This window comes from Eucyclogobius newberryi, unplaced genomic scaffold, assembly GCF_026437365.1.
Source record: "Eucyclogobius newberryi isolate DKJ021-1_F unplaced genomic scaffold, fEucNew1.0.hap1 SCAF_1, whole genome shotgun sequence".
NCBI classification, from domain to species: domain Eukaryota; kingdom Metazoa; phylum Chordata; class Actinopteri; order Gobiiformes; family Gobiidae; genus Eucyclogobius; species Eucyclogobius newberryi.
Window position 1 is genome coordinate 2569476 of NW_027315723.1, and position 27786 is coordinate 2597261.

The 27786-nt window shown below is 44.0% G+C and overlaps 1 protein-coding gene across 1 annotated transcript; it reads right to left on the minus strand.

The window, feature by feature from the left end:
- Positions 1-2363: 2363 nt before the first annotated feature.
- LOC140362782 (uncharacterized) lies at positions 2364-27518 on the minus strand. The gene is made up of 8 exons (XM_072448976.1): positions 27464-27518; positions 25851-26096; positions 19221-19520; positions 15262-15534; positions 11555-11671; positions 11443-11468; positions 2589-2654; positions 2364-2510 (listed from the first exon to the last, which is right to left on the minus strand). Exons 1-8 carry the CDS (start codon positions 27516-27518, stop codon positions 2406-2408), a joined length of 1188 nt encoding a protein of 395 aa, XP_072305077.1. The 3' UTR covers positions 2364-2405.
- Positions 27519-27786: the final 268 nt, after the last annotated feature.

The window sequence follows — 27786 nt, forward strand, 5'->3', positions numbered from 1 at the left end:
CCTGCTGGTGCCAGAGTCAGGACTAAACATGGAGCGGCCTCCTGCTGGTGCCAGAGTCAGGACTAAACATGGACCAGCCTCCTGCTGGTGCCAGAGTCAGGACTAAACATGGACCGACCTCCTGCTGGTGCTAGAGTCAGGACTAAACGTGGACCGGCCTCCTGCTGGTGCCAGAGTCAGGACTAAACATGGAGCGGCCTCCTGCTGGTGCCAGAGTCAGGACTAAACATGGACCAGCCTCCTGCTGGTGCCAGAGTCAGGACTAAACATGGACCGGCCTCCTGCTGGTGCCAGAGTCAGGACTAAACATGGACCGGCCTCCTGCTGGTGCCAGAGTCAGGACTAAACATGGACCGGCCTCCTGTTGGTGCCAGAGTCAGGACTAAACATGGACCGGCCTCCTGCTGGTGCCAGAGTCAGGACTAAACATGGACCGGCCTCCTGCTGGTGCCAGAGTCAGGACTAAACATGGACCGGCCTCCTGCTGGTGCCAGAGTCAGGACTAAACATGGACCGGCCTCCTGCTGGTGCCAGAGTCAGGACTAAACATGGAGCGGCCTCCTGCTGGTGCCAGAGTCAGGACTAAACATGGAGCGGCCTCCTGCTGGTGCCAGAGTCAGGACTAAACATGGAGCGGCCTCCTGCTGGTGCCAGAGTCAGGACTAAACATGGAGCGGCCTCCTGCTGGTGCCAGAGTCAGGACTAAACATGGACCGGCCTCCTGCTGGTGCCAGAGTCAGGACTAAACATGGACCGGCCTCCTGCTGGTGCCAGAGTCAGGACTAAACATGGAGCGGCCTCCTGCTGGTTCTCACGACATGATCGAGCTACTGAAGGCGTTTGAGCTCTTGCACCACACTCTGGCTTCTCCTTTTCTCATGAAAGTTTGTCTTTGAGAGTTTCCAGATGTTTCCGAGACAACCTTGGAGCGCCACAAGGTTCAGTACTTGGGCCTCTCTTATTCATCCTTTGTAGAAATGACTTACGCGATAACATGACAAAGGCTAAAAATCACCATTTATTATTGTGTATTGTTCCAGAGCTACATTATCTCAGGCAAATGCATCATTTGATACTTTGAAACTTTAATTCCTTAAAACTGCTTTGTACTTTTTTCTGGTACATTAATGAAGCAGGTGAAATAACATGATTTAGACAAAATCATTGATCCTCCACTTTCTTTAAGTTGATAAAAAGCTTAAACTGACGCCGTTTGGCCAGGACGCTCTTGTAAAAGGTTTTTACCCGGGTTAAATAAAGGATTGAATGGATGAACGATGCTATTATACATATATTATATATATTTATATATATATATATATATATATATATATATATATATATACATATATACATATATATATATATATATATATATATATATATATATATATACATATATATATATATATATATATATATATATATATACATTTATAACATTCATATATACCCTTTGGACGTCTGGTGAAACGTTGCTTTAATGTATTTGAGTGGAATTATCTTTGCCTTTTGGCTGGCTCCGCCCTTCAAAACCTGGAGCTCACTTTTCACATCTACACTATAAAACACATCGGTCTAAACTTTCCTCTTTAAAAAAGTACTCTTCATAAAACATTTATTACAGACTCAGCACAGTATATATATGTATGTATGTATAATATATAGGTGATCAATTACGGGCCAAATAATCACCATGACAATGATTGTTTTCCTTAATCGAGAAACCAAAAAGTGATTAAAAGTGATCATTTAGCTTTTATTGTTTATTTCAAAATATATTGTGTTACACCAGAGAAGTAAGACAAATACTATGTGTATTCAACACTGTACATGAATCACAAATATGTTTTAGCTAAAGACAATTTCAAGTTATTTTCTATAACTTCCAACACAACAATGAATATTGCTTTAAAATTGAGATAAAATCGCCAAACTTTAAACAAAAGTACAACCTACATATGAAACAAAAATAAATTATATATTTAACACAAAAATTCGAGATGTTAGGACTATACAGCGCTTGTATATGTACATGTATGTGCACATGTACATGTACATGTACATGTATGTGCACATGTACATGTACATGTATGTGCACATGTACATGTACATGTATGTGCACATGTACATGTACATGTATGTGCACATGTACATGTACATGTATGTGACGGGAAAAGCATGAATATTCTTCTGAGCAGAAGAGTAATATATCACGTGTGCCTGATATACTTGTTCTGGGACTAGACCTGGTTTACTTCTGGTTAAGTCCTCTTTTTATGTTTTTAAAGCTGCATTGCGTAACATTTCCATTACTGTAAATTAAGATGTAACTTGAAATTAAAATACTTCTATGAGGATATGTCACAAGCAGAATCCGTTTTTACAAAAGCAGTTGTTGTTCTCTATCTTTTCTTGACCGTGCTGTAGATGGCGCTGTTGTTGGTTTCTTCGTTTTTCTTTACGGTAACAGAGGAGTAGGTCACAGCGTACTCCACCTCAACCTGATTCTGGAACGTAAAAGGTCAAGGTCAAAGGTCCATCTCCTGCTGCGTCTGGTCTGTGGAAGGTGAACTTGATCGACTTACGTGGTTTCGAGGTGTTGATTTCTGGTGGTTTATCATTGCATACGTCAAATTATAGTCAGGATCCATCTGAACACAAGGGAAGTGAATACAGAGTGACGCGCAGTTCATAACCAACAGAGGGCGCTCTCACTATAGATTACAGCTGCCACAGTATTGAAATGAAACATTGAGTTTGTCTTACAGTATCGTTATGAAACTGATTATTCGTGCACATGTCGTCCTTAGTGTTGATATAAAAGTCGACTTTTAGACCTGATCGTGAACGTGAGGAGGACGATTGTTGGTGCGTATTGAGTGTGCCTTGGGCGCGATGGGCACGCATTGGCCTTGCGTGTTGGTTGTGCGCACGTTGGGCGTGCGTGTTGGTTGTGCATTGGGCGTGCGTGTTGAGCGTACGTTGATATAAAAGTTGAACCTTAGACCTGATCGTGAACGTGAGAAGGACGATTGTTGGTTGTGCATGCGTATTGAGTGTGCCTTGGGCGCGTTGGGCACGCATTGGCCGTGCGTGTTGGGTGTTACGAGTTGGGCGTGCATATTGGGTGCGCATTGGGCGCGCGTGTTAGTTGTGCATTGGGCGTGCATGTTGAGCGTGCGTTGGGCGTGCGGTGGGCGCGTGTTGGCCGTGCGTGTTGGTTGTGAATTGAGCGTGCATGTTGAGTGTGTGTTGGGGGTGAGGTAGGCGCGCGTTGGCCGTGCGTGTCAGTTGGGCGCGTGCTGGACGCGCGTTGGCCGTGCGTGTTGGTTGTGAATTGACCGTGTGTGTTGGTTGGGCGTGCGTTGGGCGTGTTGAGCTTGCGGTGGGCGTGCGTTGGGCGTGCGTGTTGAGCCTGTGGTGGGCGTGCGTTGGGCGTGCGCGTTGGGTGTGCGTGTTGGGCGTGCTTTGGGCGTGCGTGTTGGGCATGCATGTCGATTGGGCGTGTGCTGGGCGCGTTGGCCGTGCGTGTTGGTTGTGAATTGGGCGTGCGTGTTAAGCGAGCGTTGGCCGTGCGGTGGGCGTGTGTTGGCCGTGTGTGTTGGATGTGCGTTAGACGTGCAGTGGGAGTGCATTGAGCGTGAGTGTTGGGTATGCATTGGGCGTGCTTGTTGGGTGTGCGTTAGGCGTGCGAAGGCCGAGCTTTCTGCGTGCTTGTTGGGTATGCGTGTTGGGCGCGCGTTGGCCATGCGATGGCTGTGCGTTGCGTGTATGTTGGTTGTGGGTTGGGCATGTGTTGCGTGTATGTTGGGCGTGCGTTGGGTGTACGTTGGGCGTGCATTGCGTGTACGATGAGTGTGCGTTGGGAGTGTGTTGGGCGTGCGTTGGGCGTGCGATGGCCTGCGTTGCGTGTATGTTGGTTGTGGGCTGGGCATGTGTTGCATGTATGCGTGTTGGTTGTGCATAGGGCTTGCGTTGGGCGTGCGTGTTGGGCGTACATTGGGCGTGCGTGTTGGGTGTGCGTTAGGCATGCGGTGGGCGTCGTGTTTGGTGTGCGCTTGGTGTGTGTTGGGCGCGCGTTGGCCGTGCATGCTGGTTGGTTGCGCGTTGGCCGTGCATGCTGGTTGGTTGCGCGTTGGCCGTGCGTGTTGGTTGTGCATTGGGCGTGCATGTTGAGCGTGCGTTGGGTGTGCGGTGGGCGTGTGTTGGCCGTGCGTGTCAGTTGGGCGCGTGCTGGACGCGCGTTGGCCGTGCGTGTTGGTTGTGAATTGGCCGTGTGTGTTGGTTGGGCGTGTTGAGCTTGCGGTGGGCGTGCGCTGGGCGTGCGTTGGGCGTGTGTGTTGAGCCTGTGGTGGGCGTGCGTTGGGCGTGCGTGTTGGGTGTGCGTGTTGGGCGTGCTTTGGGCGTGCGTGTTGGGTGTGCATGTCGATTGGGCGCGTGCTGGGCGTGTTGGTTGAGAATTGGGCGTGCGTGTTAAGCGTGCGTTGGCCGTGTGTTGGCCGTGTGTGTTGGGTGTGCGTTAGGCGTGCAGTGGGCGTGCGTTGAGCGTGAGTGTTGAGTATCCATTGGGCATGCCTGTTGAGCGTGCTTGTTGAGCGTGTTGGGTGCGTGTTGGACGCGCGCATGTTGGGTATGCATTGGGCGTGCGTTGGGCTTGCGTGTTGGGTGTGCGGTAGTCGTGCGATGGCCGTGCGTTGCGTGTATGTTGGTTGTGGGTTGGGCATGTGTTGCGTGTACGATGGGTGTGCGTTGGGAGTGCGATGGGCATGTGTTGCACGTGCGTTGGGCATTCATTGGGCGTGCGTTGGGTGTATGTTGGGCGTGCGTTGCGTGTACGTTGTGTGTGCGTTGGGAGTGTGTTGGGCGTGCGTTGGGCGTGCGATGGCCTGCGTTGCGTGTATTTTGGTTGTGGGCTGGGCATGTGTTGCATGTATGTTGGTTGTGGGTTGGGCGTACGTTGCCTGTATGTTGCGTGTATGTTTGGCGTGTGTTGGGCGTACGTTGCGTGTATGTTGGGCGTGTGTTGGATGCGCGTTGGCCGTGAAGTGTCTTGACAGCAGTATTCTGAGAGTCTTTGCGATTGGAGATAATGCTTTTCACTATATTGCTCGGTTAGTTAGTCTTATCGTGCAGGTCATTCTCTGGTGAGTCTCGCTGAAATAAATCAGTCTTTACAGAAGACGGAGAAGGAACGAATATGTGGCAGAACGGGCAAATTTCCGGTACATGTCGGCCTCGGGGAAACTGAGATAAACAGCATTTTCTCTTTTTTTCCCCAAATTTGTGATTTTCGTTTTTTTGCATTATGTGAAAGTTGAAGATATGGACCAGCCATTCGATGTATCAGATAACAGTATTTGCAGCATTAAAAGCATAAATAAAGCCGTTAAAAATGTGGTGTTTTCGGGCGCTCTCTGGACGTGCAGAGTGGGTGTGACCGCATTTCCAAATGAACAGCTGAGCTATTGCAGTCAGCCAATGGGCTGAGCCGCCAGCCGCATGGCTACTTGATAAGCAGCAACACAGGGACACGCAACACACGCTGTGTAAAATCAGTTGAAAAATGGATCCTTCTGCTATTGCTTTGGAGCTTAACCGCGGCTGTTACAGCTCCACGCTTTTGGATTATTTCTGCGAAAAGTCCGCTTATCCAGATGACTATCTAAGTTCTGAATCTGAAGATGAGGTCACAGATGAAGAGTGCGATTTCATCCAGCTGGAAAATATTCCTAGTCTACGGCTGACCTTAGACGAGGACGAAGACGAGGAAGAAGCGGCCGGACACACCGAAGAGCTGGAGCGTGAAATAAGGAACGCTATAGGCACGGTAACATTTACAGGCGAGGAAGAAGAGATGGAAAAGATCCGTAACTTTGACTGCAAATGTTACGCAAGAAGAAAAGAAAATTCTCAGCTCTCAAGAGAATCGTGTAGCAATAAATTAACCCCAGAAGTCATGTACAAGCTGCGGAGCGATTCTTTAGCAGCAGAAAAAGAGTGGCAAGATATGAGGATTATCGGACATATGGAAGCAAACAGACGTTCTGTCGTCACTTCGGAGTTAACCACGTCGACCAAAAAGCCGAAGACAAAGCGAAAATCTGCTCGGATCAGCTATTTCATAGGAGGAATGGAAGTCTGCAAAAATACTTTTCTGTTCCTCATGGCGTAAGTACTGTTTGTGTAACATTCAATCCATGTTATGTTGAAAGTGCCTGCTAGTGTTTGTGCTTTTGCTACGGGCATCTGTGTTAACTCAAGAGAGCTATTCCCCTTTAGCCCCGCTAGCAGAGGGCTAAAGTTGCCTCGTATCCGCGTTTTGCGTCTTAAATACAAGGGAAACATCTCAATGAGAATAAGCTGGTTTAGTTCCCATCACAGACACGCTCGAGAGGGCCTGTTTATGTTTGCTGTTCTACAAGTGTTTGCTTTTACGAGCCGTGTTTATCTCAAGAGAGCTAGTCCCCTTTAGCCCCGCTAGCAGAGGGCTAAAGTTGCCTCGTATCCGCGTTTTGCGTCTTAAATGTGAACAATGTGAACTGTTATCTGTGAAGCATGTTATTCCTATATTTCCTAATCCCTTTTTTCCCCTTTCCAGAATTGGCGGAGACACCCTGACTGACATAATCAAACACTATGACGAAAATGGAGCAACACCACGATTGAGGAAGAAGCGTGCACAGCCACTGTCACATTCACGCAGGTTCATCAGCCATGAAGTGATTCACACCGTTGTAGAGTTTATCCAAAACTATGCAGAAGTCCATTCCACAATGCTACCTGGTCGACATCCTGGCCATAGGGACGGGCATGTGAAGTTGCTCCCAACCCATGTGACTAAGGCCTCAGTTTGGCGTCTCTACGTGAAGTCTGCTAAGGAGCTTGGTAAGTGTAAAACATTATTTTGGTGATTTTCATGTTTTAATGATTAGAGTATAATTAACCATAAGCAACATCTGTTTTTTAGGTGAGCCTGCAGTTTGTACATCAAGCTTCAGATCACTGTGGAAACAGCTTCTCCCACACATCAGAAGCTGCAGGCCACGCACAGATCTCTGTTGGCAGTGTCAGAGCAACAACGAGCAGCTGATACAAAGTGCAAATGTCCCAGATGAAAGAAAATCTGAAGTTGTCCAGAAGCAAGTGCATCATCTTGCCCTTGTGCAAAGTGAGAGGACTTTTTACAACACTTTGATTGCTGCCTGCAGACTGACAACAGAATCTAATGTGCTGTCTTTCAGACCCTCACCGTCAACAAGCAAAGACATCAGGATGCATTACAGCTTCGACGTTGCACAGCAGGTACTAATAATAGTGCAAATGCAGAATAGCAATTATAGAGACATATACGTCTTAATCAAATGTCATATGTATTAATCTAATCTCCTTTCTCTCTCTCTGTCTACTACAGATACACTCTCCGTCAAACCCTCTGCAGGGGCCAATGTATTTCCTGACTCCACGAAAATGTGGCCTTTTTGGTGTCTCCTGTGAAGGGATGCAGAAGCAGGTCAATTTCCTGATTGACAAAGGCATGTCGTCAAGTAAGGGAAGCAATGAAGTCATAAGCTACATGCATCATTTCTTCAACAACTTCGGTGTTGGAGAAAAATACGTGGATCTTCATTGTGACAAGTGCAGTGGCCAAAACAAAAACAATTTCATGTTGTGGTATGCTGCCTGGCGTGTTGGACACAAGCTTCACTACACAATGGACATCCACTTCCTCATTGCTGGCCACACCAAATTCTCCCCTGATTGCGGCTTTGGACTTATCAAGCGAGCATACATGAAGACCAGGGTTGACACTTTGGAAGACATCGCTGAGGTTAGTTTATATATATACTGTAATGTGTAAACATTAGCCTGGCAAAACTTGCTGCTCTCTGCTTAAGATATGTTTCTTCTGTTCTCATTTTTTTTACATTGTCGCCCTTGTCATCAGGTAGTGGAAAACAGCTCTCCTGAGTCTCACCTCAATATCCCACAGCTTGTTGGAACGGCGGATGGCAGAGTGTTTGTCAAGAACTTGGACTGGCAGAAGCATCTGAGTCCCTTCTTCAGACGGCCTCCAAAGATCAAGAGTTATCAGCACTTCAGGTATTTATATTGAAACACTCACATTGTGTTAAAAAAAATAGTTAATGAGTGTTTTATGTGAAATAGTTAGCCATTTCTTAAATGTCCTGTTATTAGTTTACAGCTTTGGTGCCAAGAGACCAGGTGTGGTGCTTGCGAAAAGTCACTGTGAAGCAGAACCAGTGGAATTTCAGCTACTACGCAATTCAGCTGTTCTGCCTCCGGTTGACAATCTCCATGTCCTGGTCCCACCTGGACTGAACTTTGACAGGCAGACCTATCTGCATGAAAAAATCAGGCCTTTCTGTGTTGACGAGGCAAAAGACATCACATGCCCAGCGCCGAGAGTCACAGCACAGAAGAGTGCACAGACGAAGAAGAGGATGAGGATGTGATCTCTGATGTAATTGGACTCTGGTGGTGTACATATCATATCTATTATCTCATATCTCATATATTCAAAGCCATGGACCCGTTGCAGTTCGTATACCTGGCCCTGGCATCTGTTTATAAGAGTTCTTCTATTAAGAGTGTTTTTTAAACTTCCTATAAGTTATCTGTCCTTTCCCCCTGTATCTACTGCGTTGTAACATTAAAGGCTATCTTATCTTATCTTATATTTTAAGATAAGATAAGATAAGATAAGATATTCCTTTATTTTCCCACATGGGGAAATTTCATTGGTGCAACACAGGTAGATACAGAGGCAGATACAGAAGAACAGATCACTTATAGGAAGTCTGAAAAACACTTTCAGTAGAAGATCTCCTATAAATAAATAAAAACTCCCATAGACAAATAAATAAATAAATAAATACCATTGCATGTGATCACAACAGTAATTGCACATGAATATATGTCACGACAGCGCATAGATTGCACATGAATTGCACATAAATTCCAACAGCAATTGCACATACGACAGAATTGCACATCAGTATTAGGTTAGGTCAGTATTGCGCCGGGATAACGTGACGATCTTCGGGTAAGACGACTGTTCTCCGCAGTTTCATGAGTTCCTCCTTTGTGGAAACGCGGTACGGCGCCGGCCGGGGGGCGGGGCCGGAGCCGGGGGGCGGGGCCGGAGCCGGGGGGCGGGGCCGGAGCCGGGGGACTCAGAGCCAAGACACATCGCAACGACACGACGAAAACACTCAATCCAGCCGAATAAAGTCAAAACAAGTTAATTTAAAGCGATTCCAGTGCGTGTCCCGATCGTTCGTGAAGTTCCTCTTTCATATAAACGTGTATATAAACGTGTACCGACGACACGCCGTACTTTAGCGCGGCCGGAGGGCGCGGGGGGGGGCTGGTGGGCTCACTCGGAGCTAGCTCACGTCACAACAACACAACGAACGCAACGAAAAACGCTCAAATCCAGCCGAAAGAAGTCAAAAACAGTTGAATTAAAAAACTATTCCAGCGCGTGTCCCTATCGTACAGTAAAAAAAAAAAAATATACTAACTATATTTACAAAATATAGGAGATAAAGCACAATAAGTGTGAGAAAGAAGAGAGAGCGTTTACACCGGGCTGCCAGCTGTACCAGCGCCTTATGACGTATTTTGTTGTTTGTGTTGCACTGAATCACCTGTGAATTATGTTTATCGACAAATGCAATGAACCCTATTTTCTGATTCTGATTCTTTGATTCTATTCAGGGCCTTTTGTAATCCAAGTATTTCCATTTTAATATAGTAACTTCTAATTCTGATTCAAGTCCAGTTACCATCAATAACAACACTCCTCTTGAGTCTTCAGTGACAGCTGTAGGGGAAGGTGGTGTCAGTGTGACAGGGGGGAGGGCCTATCTCAATGAGATGCAAATGAGCCCCGCCCCCTGTGACTCTGGCTCACTCCGGTGAGAAACTTTGAGCCCCGTTTTCTCAGTGAATGGGTTTGAGAGTTGTATACATTCAAATGACCACAACTTACTCAAATATTATCAGATCTACATGAGTGAGACATCATTGGAGAGCTTCGAATTCACACTTTCAGAATCTGTGAATAACTCAATGTCTCCGGGTAGACATGTAACTGGTTTAGCCACGGTCAGACACATATGTGAATATGTCACCAGAGAAAACACAAGTAGGAACCCTTGAAAAAGAGGTTTCAATCAATTAAATAAAGGTTAATAAAACAAACAATCATTGTTATCGAGATTGAGAATGACTCTTGGATGAGAGTTGAAACTTTTTTTTTTTCTTAAACTGAGTCCGGATGAAACAACTGAATCTTTTTCTACAATGGACCCCTCCTGGACGACTGGGGGATTACACCGACAACATTGTTATCAAGTTATTTATTTTCTATTTTAAGTTAATTCTTGACTAATTCTCACTAGAATTATTAAATGTGACATCGCTGTGTAGAAGCTGACTTTTCTTTGTTTTTGCATCTCTGTTTTTTTTAATAGTTTTTTCAAGGTTTTTTTGTCCGTGGGCTTTTACACTGGGCAGTCCCAGCGTGAAATGGTGTCGAGAGAGGGGAGGACATGCAGCACATTGAACCTGGGATTCAAACTCACGATGCTGCAGCCGGCTGAACAGAGCCTGGCAAATGTGCTGCTGCAAATGTATTTTTATGAGGTCAGATGGGGGTGATTGACAGGTGGGTCAGCCAATCAGGGACACGTTTGGTCCGTCCATGTCAAAACAAACACGGCTGCTAACGAGGAAAAGGGACACAGGGATCAACGAACGCACAAACGTATTTTGTTCTAAAGTTGACAAATGAACTCAGGGGTCTGAGTTTTGCTCGAGTGCAACGAGAACAGAGACGTTTTCCTTTCACCGGTTTCCGTGGGAGAAGAATAAAAGGAAAAAGTCAATTGGATTTTGTATGTAGAAAGTTAACGTGTCCGTGGTACACATTAACTTTCTTTATACAAAATGTGTTGAGAACTTAGTGAAAGCGTCTGTCTTCACATACAGATATAAGTAGAACATATTTTTGTCGGCGTGATCCGGAATCTTCACACTTTTATCTCGCCAATTTTTCCGGCAAACCAGTTCCGCCTTGGATTTTGTCGTTGTAACCTCCTGACACCACACATGTGTTTATACTCTACTTATACACTTCCCAACGCAGCAAACGGTCTCACAACACGCTTTTAAATAAACCAGTTCTCGTCCTCTTTCGTGGATTTGCGTTGGTCCAGTTTCTGTGGGGAAAAAACGCCAAACAAAGACTACAACGCTTTTATTTCACCCACTAATCCACCAGGCCTTGGTTGGGAACACGGGAGAACATGTCCTGATGCGCTATTGGCCGAGAGCAATGGCTTTGTCTCGTGTAAATTTCCTAATAATACAGCTGTGTCATGACTTAAAGCGAACGTGAATATTCAGACTCACCACAGAATCCGCTGGGTTTGTCTCCGCTGTAAACCAAAACGGAAAAAGAGTGTGAAGTGAGTGCTGAAGCATGTCTCAGAAAAATGACATGAAAAGTGAACGTGTTCCGTACCGTAAATGGCGTCAGCCGCTTGTGGAGAGCGTTTGTGTTTGATTTTGACAAACACCACGGTGGCCACGATGAGCAACAGCAGCACAGACGCCACCGCTCCGGAGATGGTGTAGATTACTGAAAGTGTAATGTCAAAAATGTATTTGTCAAGTTTCATCGTGTTCAAACATTATTATCTTCGCTATTAGTATTAGAAAAGAGAACGCAATATGTACAGATAAATGAGACTCAGAGAGGTGTGGTGTTGAATGGGGTGTGCCTCAAGGCTCGGTTCTTGGGCCATAACTATTTCTTTTACATGTAATCGATTTTTTAAAAGTATCAGATCTTGGGAAATTCTGTTTGAGATGATGCAACATTATTTTACTCTGGGGAAAAAAAATGTTCAATGATAAACAAACAGTAAAAGTAAAAAACATATTTAGGAGTCATAATTGATGAAGAGTTGAGCTGGAGATCTCACATAAATTACTCAAAATGAAAACTCTTCAAAGCTATTGCAATGTTAGTAAAGTAAAGTTTTCTCTAAATAGGACAGTATTGTTAAACTTATACAACTCAATAAGAGTCCAATATTTGACCCACTGTGAAGACATTTTGGGGTCCATATTTACAACAAATCTTTATTTTACAGAAAAGGGCCTCAAGATCAATCAAACCCATTATTTGTCCAACTTAAGCACTAAGTTGAACAACCTATGTATTCTCAAAGTAATGTATAAAGCAGATTCAAAAAAACACCTGAAAAATAAAATAAAAAAAGAACAAGATTGAAAAGGAACATTTTCAAAAGCCGATTCAGAACCAAAGTCATGGAGTGAATTTATGGATCTATAATGATGGTTATTGTTTGATTGGAGAACAGAAGGAGCTAAAAGTTTTATTAGATGGTTTGATTGCTTGTAATTAATATCAGGGGAGTTCCATTAAGTACAAGTACAATTTCTGTCTTGAAGTTTTTTTTAAATACACTGAAATATGAAAATAAATCATAAATGTAAGTTACACTGAAATTTTTATTGGACATTGTGAGTTATTTATTTCCACTTATCATTTTATGAACCTGCTTTAGGTTAAAGTAAACGTTTGAGTTGTTTTAACTTATCATGCTAAATTGTACATCATGTGAACTGAAGCCTTTGTGTGATGATAACTTAATATGAGAATATTTATTTTCATCAGTTTACAGTTATTAATTACAACTATACTGTTATAGTTTAGTTAAAGTACAGAAGTGACCATTTGACATTTTGTGACGACACAAGTTGTAAACATTATGTAAATTGAAATGAAAATGTGAAATACCGTATTTCACAGTTTCTATAACCTTTTTTCACAGTTTGGGTACGACTTATATACATAATATTCGTTATTGTCCCACTGGCAACCGCATTTCACATGTAGAATATTTCCACACTGACAACCACAAGAGGGCGCTCTAGGCTCTAAGCGACGCAGAAGAAGAATCTGCACTTCCTCTTCCTCTGGAGTTTGTGGAGTTGTTTAGAAGTGACACAGAGGAAGAAGAATTCCATGGATTTAGTGATTTGGGGTAAAACTGATGCTTTGCTAAACTTGTTAGCATGTTAGCATGTTCTTTATGCTATAGTTCTCTGAATAACTGTTCATATGTTACGTTCACATACCAGACACTTACCACAGTTCTGTCTGTGCCTCATGTAGCTGAAGGTGTTAGCGTTAGCATACGTCATGTAGCTGAAGGTGTTAGCGTTAGCATACGTCATGTAGCTGAAGGTGTTAGCGTTAGCATACGTCATGTAGCTGAAGGTGTTAGCGTTAGCATACGTCATGTAGCTGAAGGTGCTAGCATTAGCATACGTCATGTAGCTGAAGGTGTTAGCGTTAGCATACGTCATGTAGCTGAAGGTGTTAGCGTTAGCATACGTCATGTAGCTGAAGGTGTTAGCGTTAGCATACGTCATGTAGCTGAAGGTGTTAGCGTTAGCATACGTCATGTAGCTGAAGGTGTTAGCGTTAGCATACGTCATGTAGCTGAAGGTGTTAGCGTTAGCATACGTCATGTAGCTGAAGGTGCTAGCGTTAGCATACGTCATGTAGCTGAAGGTGTTAGCGTTAGCATACGTCATGTAGCTGAAGGTGTTAGCGTTAGCATACGTCATGTAGCTGAAGGTGTTAGCGTTAGCATACGTCATGTAGCTGAAGGTGTTAGCGTTAGCATACGTCATGTAGCTGAAGGTGTTAGCGTTAGCATACGTCATGTAGCTGAAGGTGTTAGCGTTAGCATACGTCATGTAGCTGAAGGTGTTAGCGTTAGCATACGTCATGTAGCTGAAGGTGTTAGCGTTAGCATACGTCATGTAGCTGAAGGTGTTAGCGTTAGCATACGTCATGTAGCTGAAGGTGTTAGCGTTAGCATACGTCATGTAGCTGAAGGTGTTAGCGTTAGCATACGTCATGTAGCTGAAGGTGTTAGCATTAGCATACGTCATGTAGCTGAAGGTGTTAGCGTTAGCATACGTACACCTATTCACCATCTTCTCTCATCTGTTATTATTCTAAACTGCATTTCAAGAGGAAATGTCTGTTCTTGGACTTGGATTTGATCAAATACATTTCCCCCAAAAATGTGACTTATATATGTTTTATTCTTCTCTATTGTGCATCTTTTGGCTGGTGCGACTTATACTCCGAAAAATACGGTACTGTCCAGTTATATGAAAATATAGATTTACGTGAAAATAACTTATTGGCCCTATGAAGGTTTACAATGTATAAAAGGTATGACAAACAAACAAACAAACAAACAAACACACTGATGGAGGTTATGAAAGTATCTAGTGTTAAAGAAGAACAAATTAATCCATCCATCTTCTTCCGATTATCCCGGGCCGGGTCGTGGGGGCAGAGACTCTCAGACTTCCCACACCCCAGACACTTCCTCCTCTGTGGGGATCCAGAGGCGTCAGCCGAAAGACATAGTCCTTCCAGCCCGGAACGTCTCCCCAGGGAGCTCTGCCCCCGAGTGTCCAAGACACAACGCCGAAGGTCGGATGACACGAACACAAAGCCGATCATTGACCTCCGACCTCGGGTGTCCTGGTGCCACGTGCACTGATGGACCCTTGTGCTTGAACATGGTGTCAATGGTTTTGGATCAATTTGCTGGGACCAGGCTCAAGGGGACTGTCCCAGGTAAAGTCATGTTTCTGTCTCACTCCATCGCCCTTTGACTGGATTGTCCACATGCTCAGAGACGTTCAGAGGAGTCTAGAAGCATCTGAGTTAAAGCTGTACACAACACGCTCATAACAACTGCAAACATACATATAATATAAAACCACACTTTTGTCACAACTCACTCACTTTGAACAATTCATGATTTCCCTTTGCAGCAATTATATCAACCCCATAATCAGAATATGACCTAGATACTTTCAGGTGTAAACGTAGTAAGTGTGTAGAAAAAGCTTCAGTTGTTTCATCTGGACTCAGTTTGAAAAAATAGACGTTTCGACTCTCATCCAAGAGTCATTGTCAATAACAGAATTTAGGTCGAGAACTCCGATATTAATACTGTTCTGTGGTAAGACAATGACTCTTGGATGAGAGTCGAAACGTCTATTTTTTCAAACTGAGTCCAGATGACTACAACTGAAGCTTTTTCTACTATGGAACACGCCTGGACGAATGAGGGATTACACCGACGTAGTAAGTGTGTGTCGTACCTAAGTCTTTGTTCTCCTGGACCATCAGGCTGTACTCTGCAGACACCAGGACTTCACCCTCCTCCTGGTACTGACAGGTGAAGGTTCTAGTGTGTGGACTCTGGAGCTCCACTGTCAGATCAGACTCACAGGTCTCTCTTCTTTCAGACAGAACCTTCTGATGATCCTGGTCCACCCAAAGAAACCTCCCAGATGAACAGGTAAGTCCAGTGTATCTGCTCAGAGTGCACCGTAATGTGATGTTCTGGTCGGGGTCGGCTGGAGCTGAAGACACTGAGAGATGAAACAGATGGAAAACTTTATTAGAATTAGAAGACAAAACAAACTTATTCTATCTGAAAGTCAGCGCACTGTAACAGACTTCACATATTTACATTTGACTCTCTTCTTTGCTGTAAATATGTTCAAGAAGACATTCTGTGTTTTCACTGACAGAGATCTTTGGAAATGATTTGTTTTGTTTTAACTGGAGCGATACAAAAGACAAATATCAAAAAGATGGCGCCAGTGTGTCAGGCGGGCCGTCAGCTGCTCCAGCTGTTGTGTTGCTGCTGTTTCTAACACTTGTTGTACCGTTAACACTCTGCTGGTGTATGATCGCCAAACGCTGCTAGATCTGAGAATCACCGCGGAAAATCTTCTAATTTCTTATCGGATATCCCGCCATATCTCCGCCGGACTCTAGCGCCACCTCCACGGCGAAAACGCGGCCGACGCCGGGGGAAACATAGCGGCTGTCTTGTGTGGCTGAGGGCCGGGTTTGTACGTCCTGATCGTGGTGGACATGGAGCTGGTCCTGGCCTGTGTGTGTCTCGTCGTTCCCTGGACCTTGTTCCTGCCGGTCTGGTCCCCGTTGCTGGTTCTGATGAGGTGTTCCAGCCTCGTCGCGTGTCTTGCTCCCCTTGTCTCCGCTGGCGCAGAGTGAATCTGGAATATCTGCGGCCTCTGACTCGGGCCTCCTCGGCTGTTCGCCCCGACGCGACAGCTCCTGGGTTTGGCCTGGTTAACACCAGATCACTGGGGAATAAATCGTTTATCCTTAAGGACTTCTTCATATCCCGGGAACTGGATTTCCTCCTCATCTCCGAGACCTGGCTGAGTGTCGGTGAGTCCAGTGTCTTCACAGAACTTTTACCTGACGAGTGCTGCTATTTTAATTCTCCTCGGACGACTGGTCGAGGAGGAGGAATTGCGACTGTTTTTAAGAAAGACTTCAAATGCAATCAGTTATCGCTGTCATCCTTCACCAGCTTTGAAATGAGTCTATTTGAGCTGGGACATCCTCACACGGTGTTGTGTGCTGTGCTTTACCGACCTCCCAAATATAACAGAGACTTTTTAACAGTTTTCTGTTTTCCTGGTGGATATAATGCCTAATTATGACCGGGTCCTTATTGTTGGAGATTGTAATATTCATGTGTGTTGCTGTGAAAACCCGCTGGCGCATGAATTTTTAAACAGCATTGACTCTTTCAATCTTGTGCAGTCTGTACGTGGGCCTCACCCATGAACGTGCTCACACACTTGATCTTGTGTTATCTTATGGTTTGCCTGTTTTTAACCAGGAGATCTGTGATGCTATCTTCTCTGATCATTTGCCTGTACTGTTTGAAGCTGATGTGTGCTGTCAAACAGTTGAACCTCGCGCTGCCACTCACAGATGTCGAATTATTAACCCCTCCACTGCTGCTCACTTCTCATCTGCTTTCAGTCAAAACTGTGTCATCCCTGAATCTGTGTAGGAGAATACAGAGGCCCTGAACTCATGCTTTCTTGACACCTGTCAAAATGCTATAGACATTGCGGCTCCATTAAAGAATAGACGGCAAAAGCCTAAATCTAAGGCTGAGCCCTGGCTGAATGAAACAACCCGAGCTGCCAGACAGGATTGTAGAAGAAAAAAGACAAACTACAAGTCTCTTTTCAAATATTGAGAGACTGCTGGCGTAATTACCAATGCACTGTGAAAGAGGCAAAACTAAATTATTTTTCTGATATTATCCTGTTGAATTCCCACAAACCTCGTGTTTTATTTAAAGTGATCAACTCTGCTCTGAATGCACCACAGACTGTTGGAGTTGAGGCATCTGTGTGTGAAGACTTCCTTAACTTCTTCATTGATAAAGTCACCTCTACCAGAGCACTTATTTCACCTCCTGCCATTGACCCTTCAGTGTACGTCCCCTGCTCTGCTGTTTTGGACACGTTTGAGCCAGTGACCCTGCCCTTTGTGCAGGAGATTGTTGATCATTTGAAGCCCTCAGGTTCCCCAGGTGACACTGTCACTCCCCAACTTTTTAAGGAGGCTTTTCAGACTGTTGGCCCATCTTTTATCACAGTTGTCAATAGCAGTCTGACTTCTGGAGTGGTTCCTGTTAAATTTAAACATGCCGTTGTGCAACCCTTGTTAAAAAAAAAACGGGCTGGATCCTACTGTTTTGGCAAATTTCAGGCCTATTTCTAAACTGCCCTTCCTTTCTAAAATCTTGGAAAAAATTGTCTATTCCCAGCCAGATTTTCCAATCTGGTTTTAAAACCTTGCACAGCACCGAATCTGCGCTTTTAAGAGTTTTTAATGACATCTTTTTAGCTACTGACTCTAGTCACTGTGTTGTCCTTGTCCTTTTAGATTTGACTGCAGCATTTGATACAGTGGACCATGAAATCCTGATTGCTCGCTTGGAGCAGTGGGAGGGCATCAGTGGCACTGCATTAGAATGGTTTAGGTCCTGTCACATGGAACATTCTGTGTCAGCCTGGCTGACTCTGTGTCCTCCACGGCTCCCCTCTCTTATGGGGTCCCGCAGGGCTCTGTGCTTGGCCCGCTTTTATTTTCTCTCTATCTACTCCCACTTGGCTCAATCCTCAGGAAACATGGCATCTCTTTTCATTGCTCTGCAGATGACAGTCAGATCTATGTCCCCCTTAACACATCTGACTCCTATAGTGTTATGCCATTGCTAGAGTGCCTAAAAGACATTAAAGCCTGGATGTCTCTGAACTTTTTAAATTTTAATGAAAAAAAGACTGAAGTCATGGTCTTTGGTGGGACTTCTGTGACCCCCATGGTTGACCTGGGTCCTCTAGCCCAGTATCAAAAGACTATCATGAGCAATCTGGGGGTGAAAGTGGACCCAGGCCCTAAACTGGACAGCCAGATAAAAGCTGTGGTGAAGTCAAGCTTCTTCCAGTTGAGGCAGCTGGCAAAAATAAAACCAGTCCTTCAGAGACAGCATTTTGAAACCGTAATCCACGCCTTTGTCACCACTCGGCTGGATTACTGCAATGCTCTCTATCTGGGGGTTAGTGGGTCCTCAATTGCTCGTCTCCAACTGGTCCAAAATGCTGCTGCCCGTCTTTTAACTGGAACAAGAAAATATTTTAGCTTCACTCCACTGGCTGCCCGTCCATTTTAGGATTAATTTTGAAACTCTTTAATTTACTTTTAAAGCCTTAAATGGTCTTGGCCCTCTTGACCTCTCCGAGCTGCTACACCCCTACACTCCCAGCCGCTCCCTCAGGTCAGCTGACCAGCTCCTTACAGTGCCACGGGCTAAAGGTCAGAGGTGAACGAGCCTTTGCAGTGGCAGCTCCAAAGCTGTGGAACAAAGTGCCACGCCCCATAAGAAAAGCCTCCTCACTGCCTCTTTTTAAATCGCTTCTTAAAACCATCTGTTTTCTCTGGTTTTTAACTCCATGTAGTTTGTTGATTGTATGTTTTATATGTGTTGGGAGGGCAGCACCTTTTATTTATTTTATTTTATTTATTTTTATTCCATTGATTTTAGTGTGTTTGTTTGATTTAATTTTCTATTTGATTTTGTTTTTATATCTTATTTTATTACTTTTATCCTATTTATGCCTCTGTAATCTTTTACCTGCTGTGAAGCACTTTGGAACCTCTGGTTGTATAAATCGTGCTATATAAATAAAGTGGATTGGATTGAAATATGACTCACCAGTGAGGACGCTCAGATGCACAGTTGTGTCTGAATCAGGGTTGTTCCCCTGACGACAGAGGAATATTCCAGAGTCTTGAGCAGAGACGCTCTGAACAGTGAGAGAACAGTCTGAGTTCAGCTTCAGTCTGGAGTCACTGCCCTGGATCTGTCCTTCAGAGACTTTGGGTGATGATGATGAAGAGTCTTTATAGTGAAGCCAGTTGACTCTGGAGCAGTCTGGACCGAGATGCTTGAGTCTCTCACAGGGCAGAGTCATGTTTGCTCCAGCTCTGGAGAAACGAAGGGCGTGGTCAGTCTCTGTAAAAAAGAAGAGAAGTTGAGGTCAATTCATGTTTTATTTTCTTGATTTTCCAGAGCAGCTTTAGGCAAATAACAGTTTTAGGCCTGATTTATATATATATTTTTTTCATTGCTCTCAACTCATATTATCTAAAGGTTAATAAATCCCACGCTCTGTGCAGTTATACAAATCTGCTCTAAAACGTTCACACAGAGTCTTATGTGTCAGTCTGCAGAGAGCTGAATGTTGGACTGGACCTGGCTGTTCCTCAGGTCTTTACTGTCTCTAGTCTGAACAAAACTAACTTTAATCTGCTTTTGTATCATTGTGTGAAGAGAACATGCAATAAAACTAAAAACGAGATAAAGAAGCAAGTTCTCTGTAAAATACAATATTTCATGACACTTTAGATGAGGAAAACAAAAGCAAGATGTTTCTGGAGAATGGAGAGAATATTTATGAGTCTAATGAAAATGTTTAGAGAAACTTGTGTTTACTGAAATTAAAATGTAAAATTGTCACAGTTGTTGGTGAATGTTAAAAACTAATTTAAAATAAAATGTTTTTTTTACAAATGTTAAATAATTGTCACTTAAATACATTTAAATGTTGATCCTGATTTAATAACCTTTGCATTTAGATTTGCTTAAACATTACACTTTATCATCTGCTCTGTGAAGCTCAGCAGGGCTGGGCTTGGTTAGAACTTGGATGGGAGACCACCATGTGTCCTCCAGAGACAGAGGCTGAAGCTCTCCAAACCTGGAGTGAGGACTTCTAAGAAGTGGACCAATGATGCGGAGGAGGAGGAGCTACGAGCGTGTTTGGACATTACAGACTGGGAGGAGCTACACGGACACTGTGACGTCATACATTCTGTGAGGACAGCATTAGACCATCACACACCAAAGTCACTTTCAACAAAGACAAACCCTGGTTCACACTTAAACTGAGGCTGAGGCAGAAGGAGGCGGAGCACAGGGCAGAGATAGAGAGCACTACAAAGATGCAAAGTATGGGTTTAGCAGGGTGTCGAGAGCTAGAGCCCGTTACAGTACGCGTCTGAAGCAGCAGTTCTCCAACAACAACCCCGTCTCTGTATGGAGTGGCCCCGTCTCTGTATGGAGTGGCCCCGCCTCTGTGTGGAGTGGCCCCGTCTCTGTATGGAGTGGCCCCGCCTCTGTATGGAGTGGCCCCGCCTCTGTATGGAGTGGCCCCGCCTCTTGTGTGGACTGGGCTCCGGCTTCTCACCAACTACAAGCCCAGAGCCCCCCCTTCTGTGAACGACAGAAAACCTGCCCAGCAACTCAACTCCCTGTACTGTAGATTTGACACCCCCTCCCCCACTGTGGCCACCTCTGCCAACCCCACCCCGGTCCCCCCCCAACTCCCCCAACCCTCTCACAGTTCAGGAACAGGATGTGAGCAGACTATTTCCAATCCAACCCCCGAAAAGCTGCTGGACCAGACGGTGTCATCCCGGCCACCTTAAGAAACTGTGCAGGCGAGCTGGCCCCTGTCTTCACTTGCATTTTTAACCCCTCCCTGGAGTCATGCCATGTTGCAGCCTGCTTCAAGACGTTCATCATCGTCCCTGTCCCCAAGAAGCCCAGGATCACTGGACTTAATGACAACAGACCTGTGGAGCAGGAAGTCATTTGAGCGTCTGGTCCTCCCCCACCTCAAGTCCTTAACCTCCTTAACCCTAACCTTGGACCCCCTGCAGTTCACCTACAGAGCCAACAGGTCTGTGGACGACGCCATCAACCTGGCACTACACTTCATCTTGCAGCATCTGGACTCCCCGGGAACATACGCCCTCTTCAGTGTGTCATTGTTCCTCACACAGATCTTCAGTGTGTCATTGTTCCTCACACAGATCTTCAGTGTGTCATTGTTCCTCACACACATCTTCAGTGTGTCATTGTTCCTCACACAGATCTTCAGTGTGTCATTGTTCCTCACACACATCTTCAGTGTGTCATTGTTCCACACACAGATCTTCAGTGTGTCATTGTTCCTCACACAGATCTTCAGTGTGTCATTGTTCCTCACACAGATCTTCAGTGTCATTGTTCCTCACACACATCTTCAGTGTCATTGTTCCTCACACAGATCATGTATTGATGATGGAGAGTGACCACTTCACAAAGCCTCCAGCTCGTCCCAAACGCTCTAACTGGGGTTCAGATATCTAGTACATTAGTTTCTGCTTCTCCTTAGATTTTCTCAAACACACTTGACGTCTTCTCCATGACCACAGGATTCGTCTTTCCACATGGTCGTTTCAGAAATGAGGAGCCAATCACTGCATCAGGTCAGGTTTAAATGCTGAAAGAGTATCACCTGCAGCAGTTTTCCACTCGGAGGAGTTGACTTTTCCAACGACATTTTCAGTCTTTAATTTATCATATTTCTGCCATTTTTATTACAGACAAAACAATAACATTTTCATGGAGAATAGAAGGTTTCCTCCACCTACAAACGTTTAGTCCTCCTTTAAGAAGCTCTGTCACGACCAAATGAATCAATAAGAATAATCCAAACAAACAATATTGGAATAAAGTGGACAATATCACAACAAACTCATTACAAACCAGTCAGAGCATGAATATTTATACTGCTAACACTATATCTGAAAACAGCATGATCAGTTCTTACCTCCAAACTGCAGCAGAAAACAAACAACCAAACAGACAACAGTCATTAAAGCCATGTTCCATTTGCCGTTTGTTTTTTGACAGAACTTCAGAAAAGTCGCTTCCTCTTTTCCTCATCTCACATTGCTCCCCGCCCACTTCTGTTTCCTTTAGACGCCTCTGAAAGGTTACAACATCAATATTTACTCATAAAAGGGGCATTTACTTTGATTGTAGGCTGCGGTGAAGAGGAGGAGATGGAGAGACTGAGGAGGAAGATGGAGACGCTGCTGGACTAAAGGCTGGAGCAACAGGAGCAGCTTTTGTTTGTTCAAAAGGTTCTCTTTACAGACCAGTGTTTGCTTGACGTGTCTTGTCCGCTGACTTGCACAGCGCCATCTGCAGTCTGGCATCTCAGTATTCCAGGTGTGGTGGAGTAAAAAGTCCCTCTCGTCCCGGTTTATTGTCCGGTGGGTACGTTTGCGTGTTTCAATTGCCTCTGTAATCCAGTGACGGCGTTTCCTGTCCTCTGTGCCAATGACGTTTGCTCAGTTTGACACTGAGAACGACGCCCCCTGCAGGTGTTTGACCCTCCAATCACAGCAGAGGCCTCTGAAAACACAGTGCCTTTAACCACACTTGTTGACAACTATTGTTGGCATATTTATTTCAGTGCTAAGTCCCACTTTAAAGTTCCTATTATTTTATTGTGACTAGATTTTTGACGTTATAAACTGGGCCACACTCAAAATACAATTAGGTAGAATACAATTATGAAATGAACGGGTGAATAAGAAGATTAGTATTCACTCGGTCCATTTATGGCTCATTTATATCCCTTTCCCGTTTCACTTGTGTCGGTATAAAAGAGACAATTCTTTGGGATGTTGTTGTTGTAAAATCAGAAGAATCCTGCCTAAAAGCGATGCTGATCTTATGAATTTATCCATGCGTTTGTAACATCTGGATTAGACTGTAACTCCTGCTCGCAGCGTGTCCTAAAAGCTCCATAAAAAGCTTTCAACTGGTTCAAAATGCAGCAGCAAGATTACTAACAGGAACTAAAAGAAGAGAGCACATTACACCGGTGCTGGAGTCTCTTCACTGGCTCCTGTTGAGTTTAGAATCACATTTAAACTCCTCCTCCTGACCTACAAAGCCATAAATGACATGGCCCATCCTACCACGAAGATGCTATAGAACCATCTCATCCAAACAGAGCTCAATTCAAACTGGATATGGTGAGTTCTGTGAGCACATTTCTGTGACGTAGAGTTGGGCTGGTGAGTGGTGCTCGGAAAGGAAGTTACATCAGCGCTTAAAGAGAAGAAGTGACAGCAGACGACAAGAGCAGTGAAAGGGGAAGTGAAACACAAAATGAATCATGTCTATTCTTTCCTATTTTGTTCACGCAGTTGAAACCAGCTGTGGTTAAAATGAGGGTTTGTTCAGACCTGGGCCCTGAACAAAACTGGGTGAGAGGGCAAGTGAGGTCACGACTTTAGGCTTAAATTATTGTGAAACGTTCTGTGAAGGTGAATCTCATGCCCTGAAAGACTATTCTGATCTGCATCAGGTTAAGATCTAAGATAAGAAGGCAACATTCAACGATCAGAGACAAGGAATGATGACGCACAGTCAGAGACATGTCAGCTGTCAGTCCCTCACATCCAGCCAACCAATCACAAGCTTTTCTCTGAGTACAGTGCATTCCACTGTGAGAGACAGAATCTAAAAATGTATATAATCATTTAATTTTTAAATCATTTATTTGTATTTTATTGCTGCAAATAAGTATTGAACACCTGTCAATCAGCAAGACTTCTGTCTCTCAAAGACCTGTTAGTCTGTCTTTACAAAGTCCACCTCTGCTCCACTTATTCATCTAAATTAGTTCCAGCTGATTGAGCTCATTATCTGCATAAAGACCCATGTCCAGCCCACAATCAGTCTGACTCCACCCACTGCCGGCTGGAAAGAGCTACGGGCGATTGGCAAGAAGAAAGATCAACTGTTGGAGCGATTGTTAGAAAAGAGAAGAGGCTAAAGATGATGTCACTCTCCCTCAGACTGGAGCTCCATGAGGATCTCACCTCGTGGAGGATCCTCTCTGTAAAAAGATGCTCTTTCTCTCCAGAGGACGTCAGTCTGTTGGTCAGTGCCTGTAGGGGCCATATGTGGGTTTGTTACGAGCACGACTCTACGGTGTTTGGGGGCGGCACTAGGGTGAGTGCTCATCTGCTGCGGGCGGTGGCTTGGATCATGGCGGCGGGGTGAGCACGGGGAAGGAGACATTTGTTGACCGTTACGTTTTTGTTATTTTACCGTGATGGTTTTCATTTACGTTCACGTTCTACGCCTCTTTTATGTTGATCGTTCCATCTCACCAGAAAGAGGCTGTTGTTGTGGCACAAGCGTGTGTCATCTAAATGAAAGTAAGTGCCGGCTTTTCTGTTTACGTGTGGAACAATAAAGTCACCTGGCATGTGCACCTGGCATGTGCACCTGGCATGTGCACCTGTCTGTGACGCGTCTTCAATCTTGAAATACCAGTGTCTTAGCACGCCGCAGCTTTGGTTTTGTTTGGATGCCATCGCCGCAATATTGCCCTTAAAACACTGTCTTTTCACATTTACTTGTTTCTTACATGTCATTAAGAAATGTATATTCTTGTAGAACCAGAACCTTTTATTACTTGGAATATTGTCATGTTACGTGTGAACAAACACTACCGACTAAACTGGTGAGTCTGAGGCTGATTTATGCAGTCGTTTAATGACCTTTAACATTAGCAACAATGCTAATGGCTAAATGCTAACATGTGGTTTACCATCATGTTTTTACATCATACATTTAGATTTGAATGTTTGAATGTTATATTGCTATGCTTACTAGCATGCTAACTAGCATGCTACATGCTAAAAGCTCTGCATAGCTATTTAAATGGTTCTGTTTATTTGGAATACTTTTTTTAACAAATACTAATTTTAGTTTGGCATTAGCCAATAGTTCAACTACAGTCTTGATTCTTATTCTAAACTCTGCCACGCCCACGTCAGTTTGACACCGAGCACATGACCAAAAGAGTGTGAAAAAACAAAAGATGGTACATTTTAACACCTACATGTTCCTCTTATTCTCTCGGCTCAGTTATTATGTGGTGTCGACCATAAAACCTCTTTTTTCCTGCACTGATCCAGAAGAGAACCAACGACCAACGGAGCTCGTTTTGAGCCTGACTCTGACGTCTTTAAAGTGTCACTCTCTTTCTCCTTTCACTGCAGTGACATGTATTTGGAGTTTGTGATTAATCAACCAGAACCAGAAGCACCTCCTCTTACACAAATCGTCTGAACATTTCTCTTTTTGTCTCTTTTTGTCTCGTTTTGTCTCTTTTTGTCTCTTTTTCCTGACTGAAACGTCCACATGAATGGGTGAAGTTCTATAGATGTGGTTGTGAATGATACGAGATATTTGTAGAATGTCTTTGGCTTTAGAGATCAGTGAACTTCAAGTGATCGGATCAGAAACAATCGAGAAATGATTCACAACAATAAATAAATAAATAAAGAGTGGGAGGGGCTTGTTCTCCAGGCTTTCAGGTGGTTTCTCTTCGGTTCAGGCTCATGGGAAATCACATTCAGCAAGATTGTAACTGCACAACCATCAATGAGCCACATGAAAGACTTTTGGAGGTTTGAGTCTCACCTGGTGTGAAGTCGGCTGAGATCAACACTTTATTCTCTGCATCGAGAACCTGACAGGTGAAGGTCCTGATGTGGCGACGCTCCACCGTTAAATAGGACACACAGTTGCTTTGTTGGACATTGGTTGTTATTTTCCCCTCATGATCAGACCAGACGATCGTCCCATCCTCACACTGTCTGCTGTGCCTGGACACGAAGCACTGGAGTGTGAAGAGTGAAACATCAGGACCTGGAGGAGCTCGAGAGACTGAAAGAGAAACATGTTCACATCAGGAAATATAAATATGACACAGACTTAAGCCGGCTTCACACACCGGCGTCAAATTCGCTCCCAATGCAGAACGCCTGTTGGACATTTGAAGACAAACGCCTCGGCTGCGCGTCCGAAAAATACACTGGGCTTGAACTCACGACGCTGCAGTGGCACCAACACAATGTTCAACTCAATCATATGGCAATATTTTCAATAAAATATATCCACTTCCTTTAAATAAAGTTTGATTTGATGTTTTTTAAAATGGAGACATGTGACTTACCCTTGATGGTCTCCAGATAAACTGACGTGTCCCAGGTATTTTGGTCAAACAGACGGCAGACGTATTGCCCTGCGTCTTCTTCAGTGACGTTGTGAATGTTCAGAGAACAGTTTGGGGCCAAACTCACTCTGGAGGAGCCTCGAGGAGCCTCGACAACACTTCCTCTTCTTACTCTGTCTACAGCTGAACCGTATCTGTTGTAGTAAAACCAGCTGACATAAGAACATTCTGGACCATGTGTCACTGCTTTAGGACAGGACAAAGTGACGTCTTCACCAGTTCTGAAGAGTTTAGATTCTGCTCCTACAAAACAAACAGGTGAATTGAAGTGAAGTGTGTTGATTTCCTCTGGATCTAATCAGGCCAGTGGTTTTCAAAAGTCACTAGGAATGTCACAATATCACATTATTTACAGAAGAAACGTCACAATATCACATTATTTACAGAAGAAACGTCACAATTTAACAGTTATTCACATCAGTATTTGAGTCATAATGTGACCTAAACACATAAAAGCTCTTTTTAAACTCAGATTGAACAGAAGTGACTTATTTTATCATTATTATGACTGTTTTAGTTCATATATATTCTGTCCTTCACAATCTCAGTCGATGAACAAATCACATTTTATATTTTTGTTGCAAACATTAGTTTTCACAAAAACACCTCAGATTCAGAGATGGGCCAGTTATATTTAGTAAAGTAAAGTTTTCAGGCTTCATACTTTTCCTCCTCCTTAAGTAATAGATTGTAATAGATTGTAATAAATTGTAATAGATTGTAATAGATTGTAATAGATTGTAATAGATTGTAATAGATTGTAATAGATTGTAATAGATTGTAATAGATTGTAATAGATTGTAATAGATTGTAATAGATTGTAGAGTGTAACAGAATTCTGCAGTAAAAGTCTTGGTTCCTCTTCCCACTAAAGACACAGGTTTTAAACAGTTTTAGGGCAATAAAAATTTCTTGGTTAAAAGTCTCTGTCTTAAGTACAACTGCTTCTCTTCCGTCTCTGATCAGATTTTAAAATACATTTGTTGTTTTGCACCTCTTGAATAAAACAAAGTCTTACCTTCAAACTGAAGCACAAAGGCTAAAACCAAGAAATAAGAGAACGTGGAAATCATCTTTAGTTCAGTCTGCTTCATCTGAGCTTCTTCTGAGCTTCTTCTGAGCGTTTGTGTCCGGTTCTCTTCCTCTTTCTGTGGTGTTTTATTCTTAACTTATTCCTCCGCCCACGTCCGTTTGACACATTTCAAAATCTAAATGTTCCTCTAGTTCTTTCTGCTGAGCTGCATTTGTTACTTCAAACCCTGTTATAAAGTCGTGTCCTTGTGTTTAATTACTGCGAGCATTTGTCTACTTTGAGTAATCCTGTGTATTTATATATGAACT

Bases quoted from the DNA above. Each gene is read 5' to 3' on its own strand.
- LOC140362782 (XM_072448976.1), bottom strand. From the start codon at position 27,518: ATGATTTCCACGTTCTCTTATTTCTTGGTTTTAGCCTTTGTGCTTCAG. The intron at 15,535-19,220 runs GTGAGTCATATT...TTCATCTCTCAG, and splicing joins GCATCTGAGCGTCCTCACTG to TGTCTTCAGCTCCAGCCGAC. The intron at 2,511-2,588 runs GTAAGTCGATCA...TTTACGTTCCAG, and splicing joins AATCAACACCTCGAAACCAC to AATCAGGTTGAGGTGGAGTA.